This window comes from Rissa tridactyla, chromosome 22 (assembly GCF_028500815.1).
Source record: "Rissa tridactyla isolate bRisTri1 chromosome 22, bRisTri1.patW.cur.20221130, whole genome shotgun sequence".
NCBI lineage: Eukaryota > Metazoa > Chordata > Aves > Charadriiformes > Laridae > Rissa > Rissa tridactyla.
In genome coordinates this window covers 2,993,489-2,998,623 of record NC_071487.1, presented here as the reverse complement: position 1 = coordinate 2,998,623, position 5,135 = coordinate 2,993,489, and the positions used below count along the sequence as shown (strand labels likewise).

The window sequence follows — 5,135 nt, the reverse complement described above, 5'->3', positions numbered from 1 at the left end:
GGGTTGGCAGAGCCCCCTGAGCCCCCCCTGAGCTGCCCTGGCAGGAGCGGGGGTCCTGCATCGGGGAGGGGGTGTCTCCCACAAGTTTCGACTGGCTCCGTGTCCGGTGTGACCGTGTTCTGCCACGTCCTCGTGCCGCTCGGTCGCCCCAATGCCAAAGAGCCGCGCCCTGGTGCCCCCCCCCACCCGCCCCCCCCCGCACCCCAGCAGAGAGGGGACCCTGGCGTTGTGTCCCCCTCCCCACTCCAGCCCCCCGAGCTGGGGGCCGGGCGCAGGGGAGGCAACTGGGGGCTCAGTCCTTAAACCTGCGGCTGGCTTGCATTTTCTTGTAGTAGTGGTCCACCTCGCTGTCCCCCTGCCCGTCCCTCTCGGCCGGCTTCCTCCGCAGCGTGGACTCCCGGCTGGCCGTGCCCAGCAGCCCCTCGGCGGGGGGGTCCCCCCCGCTCACCTCCGCCCCCCACCGCCCCCGGGATGGCGGCCAGGCTGCCGTAACGCGGCTCGTCCTGCTCCATGTCGCTGACGGAGGAGCCGGGGGAGACGCCGGCGCTCTTGGCCGGGCGGAAGCCGCGGAAATCCTTCCCCATCTCGCCCAGCTCGTAGGCATCCGCCCCTCCGGCCCCTTCGGCCCCGATTTCCACTCCCAGGGCCCGTTGCCCGCAGAGAGATGGACGACGGGGTGGTGGGGGGCGTGGGCGTCGATGGTGATGATGCTGGAGCTGTCTCGCTCCGAGGGCGAGCGGTACTGGAAGAGTCGGAGCTGGTGGAGGACGAGGAGGTCTCCGAGTGCTTGGGGGTGACGGAGACCATGCTCTGCTGCTTGGACATGGCGATGACCTGCATCAGACGCGGGGGGTTGGCCACCCGCTGCGCCCCCCCCTTCTCCGCCACCATCACCCACTTGGCCCGCACGGCCGCCCCGCTGCCGGCCGGGGCGCCGGCGCCCGCCTGGCTCTCTTCGGGGATGTGCACCAGCTGCGAGGCGCCCGGCCGCGGCTGGATGAGGACGCGGGGCCCCATGGCCCGCCCGCTCAGCCGAGCGCGCTTGCACCGTAGGGTAGAGAGAGGGGGGCACGTCCTCGCCGGCATCCCCCGGCCCCCGCCCCGCCGTGTGCCGCCGCTGCCTCCTCCGCCAGCGTCATGCTCCGGCCCTCCAGCGACTTCTGCTTCCACTCGGTGATGAGCTGCTTGGAGCGGGAGGCGTCCACGGGGACGTGGATGGTCATGTGCCGCCGCGCGGGTCGTCCATGGAGGGGTGTTGACGCGGGGCAGGGTGTTGCTGAAGGTCACCATGTTCTCCTTGCCCATGGGGCTGCGGGGGGCCAGCAGGTCCACGTCCACGCTGGCCCGCTTCAGGCTGCCCAGGGAGTTCTTCTCCCGCGGCACCGGCCGCGCCACCCTCCTCCAGCCGCGTCTGCGGGTTCAGCTCGTCGGTGCTCACCGACTTGTTCTGGTGGTAGACGGAGTCGTGGCCCCGCTGCGTCAGTGCCCGCAGCGCGTCCTTGGCCGGCGCCGGCGCCGGCACCCTCTCCATCGGGGCACGGAAGTTGCCAACGGCGTGGTAAGCCTGCGGGAGGGGGAGCGTGGGGTCAGCACGGCTCTGCGCCCACCGCCCTTCCCTCCCGAGACCCCGCCGCTGCCCCGAGGGCAGGGACCGGCACCCACCAGGTAGGCGGCGATGCCGGAGCCGATCAGGAAGCCCACGTAGACGTCGGCTGGGTGGCTGCGGTACTGGGTGATCTGGGTCAGGCCGCAGACGCCGGCGGCGATGGCAAAGGCGAAGACCAGGATGGCTTGAGGAGTTTGGTGCTGTCCGAGATGATGGAGTTGAAATACATCTGGCGGCGGGACGATGGGGCAGGGACAGGCTGTTAGTCGCAGCTGGTGGCACCTGCTGCCACCGCGGGCACCGCAGCCTCCCCCCTGCCCAGCCCCCGGCCATGTCGGAGAGCCCGGGGGTGCGTGCACGTGGGTGAGCACACGGGTGTGCAGGCACCGCGCCTCGACGCGTGTGTCCGGCAGAGCTCGTCCGTGCACGGGAGGGGGTGCAGACAGCAGAGGGACGCTGCCGCCCGGTGGCACGGAGCCCCGGAGCTGGCACACACGGGGCCGAGAGCCAAGCGGTGCCGGGAAACTCACCGACACGTAGACGGCAGCGAAAGCCGAGAGCGTGGCGTGCTGGGACGGGAACGTCTTCCTGCGGGGGAGACGGGGGCACGGTCGGGACAGGGTGACGGGGTTGGCATCGTGGCGCGGGTCACACACACACCCCCCCGGCACGTACCTGGCGGAGAGGATGGCGTGCTTGTCCGTCCCCGAGCAGATGTCCTGGGTGATGTAGGGGTTGGCGTCGCAGGGGGTGCCCAAGCAAGCGTGTAGTTGGGCTTGCAGACGGTCAGGAAGAAGGGCGCGTGGTAGCCGGTGGCCAGTTGGATCACGTCCGTCACCAGAGCCGTGGCACAGAGCCCGAACACGTGAACGCCTGGGGGTGGCAGGAGCAGGGTGACGGGTCACCCCTGTCCCACGCCGGGCACCCAGCCCCAGGGCACCCACAGGCACCGGGAAGGGTCCAGTGCGGTGTCTGGGTGGGGACGTTCATTCCCGCTATCGCATCCCGGGTGTCCCCGCGTCCCCTCCATCCCCGAGACCCTTGGATCAGCCCCCCCCCGCAGGCAAAGCTCCTGCTCGGGCTGCGGCACAACGTACCCACAAACCTTACGGTGCGGGCGCAGGAAGGAGTTGAAGTTGCAGCCGCCGGCGTTTAATGCTGCCCTCGGCTCCGGCGCGTCCCTTCAGCCCGGGACTGCAGGCAGTACACGATGCCCTCCCCGACCATGATCTGGGGAGAAACCGGGGGCTCAGGGGGTGCTGCCCCGGGGTGGGTGTGGGGGTGTGGGGGTGTGTGTGTGAAACCGGGGGCTCAGGGAGTGCTGCCCCGGGGTGTGTGTGTGTGTGTTGACGTCGGTGGTGCCACCACGCGGATGCAGGGCACCTCCAGGCTCCCCGCACCGGTCCCCTGGTGCTGCTGGCACCGGGATGCCAAGCCCTGGCTCTGCCGCCGGGCCGGCTCCATCCTCAGCGCCCCCCCCACCCCTTCAGCGGGACGAGCCCCGGGACGCACCGAGGCGGCGGGTGCGGCGAAGGCCAGGCTGAGCAGCATCAGCAGCGGGATGAGCTCCTCGTTGGTCTCCACGTAGGGCATGGAAAGCGCCCGGTCGTAGCACTGGAAGCCCACCTTGGCCGGCTTGAAGAGGTCTGTCAGCTCCAGGAAGTAGAGCGTCACGATGGAGGAGGCCACGATGGGCAGCTGGGGGGGCGGCAAGAGCGTGGCGACCACCGTGCCACCCCCAAAATGATGGGCACCGGCATCGCGGAGCCCGCCGGGAAGGGCAAAGCCCCCAGACCCTCTACGCCAGGGCAAGGACCAGGGTCTGGGGGGGGTAAGACCAGGGCTTGGGGCAGGACCCCCCGGCTCAGCCCCCCCCACACCCCACCCCCCCACACCCACCTCCACGAAGTAGAAGCAGGGCAGGAGCGTCATGCTGTCCTTGGGAGCCCTGGCCTTCTCCTTGGGGGGGATCATGGTCCTGGGGCTGGTGCCGGGGTCCCGCCGGGCTGCGCCTCCGCCCCTGCCGTGGGGCAGCAGCGTCACACCCCCCCCAGCTCTCAGCCCTACGGGGCGGGGCGGGCCAGCCCCCCCAGCTCGCCCCGCTGCCCCCCTGCAGCCGCTCACCAGGGGGATGCCGCCAGTACCGGGGGGCTGCCTTCCGCCGGGACCACCCCGGGCATCACCGCGGGGCGAACCGGGCCGGGCCCGTCCCCCGCTCCCCCCCAGGGGACCCCCAGCACCCCGGGGTGGTGGTGGGGGTCCGGCCGAGCCGGGGGGCTGTGACCACAGGTGGGGGCGGAGGCTCGGCTGTCGCGACAGGCTGGCCGCTACCGCGACAGGCGGCGAGGCTGCTGCGGAGGGCGTGGGGAGGGGGGTGTGCCCCCCGCAGAGCCCAGCCGAGGATGGGGGTCCCCGCGCACCCCCCCGGCCCAACCCCCCCGAAACTGCTACCGAGCCCCGGCTGCAAAAAGAGAAGGGGGGGGGGAGATTAACGGAGATGGAGGACCGGGGGGGCAATAGCGGGGGGGCACAATAGAGGGGGGAGGGGGGCAATAACGGGGGATGAATAACGGGGACGTATTACCGGGGGGGGTACTAACGGGGGGGGCAGCAAGGGGCACAGCACGGGGGCGAGGGGGGGCGCTCCCGGCCGTGCCGCAGCCGCGGGGCGGGGGTCGGGCCCGGGGAGGGCGGGAGTGGGGGGGGGGGGGGGCGGGGGGGGGTCGGGAAGCGGCCCTTTGTGCTGCCCGCGGCCGCCCGCCCCCCACTCACCTCTGCTGCGGCCGCCCGGGGGGGCCGGGGGGGCGGGCGGGGGGGGGGCGGCGGCCGCGGGGCTCCCCGGGAGCCGGGATGCTCCTGCCTCGGCGGAGCGCGGGGAGCGGCGGCTTCCCTCCGCCCCCGCCACCTCCTCCTCCTCCTCCTCCTCCTCTTCCTCCTCCTCCGCCACCGCCTCCCCCCCGCCGCCCCCGCCCCGCCCCGCCGCTCCCGGCCCTCCCGGGACGCTGAGCCCCCCGCGGGGCCCCGGGGACGGGGGGTCTGGGGAGGGTCTGGGGCGAGACAAAGGACCGGGCGGGGTCGGGGGCTGCGAGCAGGACCCCCCCCCTAAGCTGCGCTGCACCCCGGGCTCTGCAGCTGGCACCCGGGGGGGGACCCCACCGGGGCTCGGCCTCGCCCGGATCAGCGCTTTCCCCCCATGTGCTGGGGGCTGGGGGGGTTCCCCCCCCTCCCCAGGGACCCTTCTGCCCCGCGGAGCCCCCTCCCTCCCCCGCCCCGGGGCCGGGGTGACCCGAGGGCTGCCAAACTGGGGCTCCCGCAGCATGGGGGTGTGTCACCCCCCAAACGCCCCCTCCCCCCCCCCCCCCAGAGCCCCGCCAGCCCCCCAGCACCCCTGTCCCAGGCACCTCAGGGGTGACTCGGGGGGAGGGGACCCTGTCCCCACGCTGGTGATGCCGGTTGCCGGCAGAGAAGCATCATGGATGGAGCCCAAGGCCACCCTCAGCTGGAGCCTCCAGTCACCCCGAATTCAGGG

General features: G+C 73.0%; 1 protein-coding gene across 1 annotated transcript; it reads right to left on the bottom strand.

The window, feature by feature from the left end:
- Positions 1-219: 219 nt before the first annotated feature.
- Positions 220-3,737, bottom strand: PLPPR3 (phospholipid phosphatase related 3). The gene is given in 18 exon segments (XM_054182136.1): positions 220-428; positions 430-626; positions 629-747; positions 750-1,032; positions 1,034-1,091; positions 1,093-1,245; positions 1,247-1,398; positions 1,400-1,564; positions 1,663-1,787; positions 1,790-1,835; positions 2,137-2,194; positions 2,282-2,364; positions 2,367-2,479; positions 2,704-2,722; positions 2,724-2,785; positions 2,788-2,836; positions 3,119-3,304; positions 3,506-3,737. Coding segments are annotated over 18 exon segments (2,079 nt in total). The 5' UTR covers positions 3,581-3,737; the 3' UTR covers positions 220-292.
- Between the last annotated feature and the right edge of the window lie 1,398 nt (positions 3,738-5,135).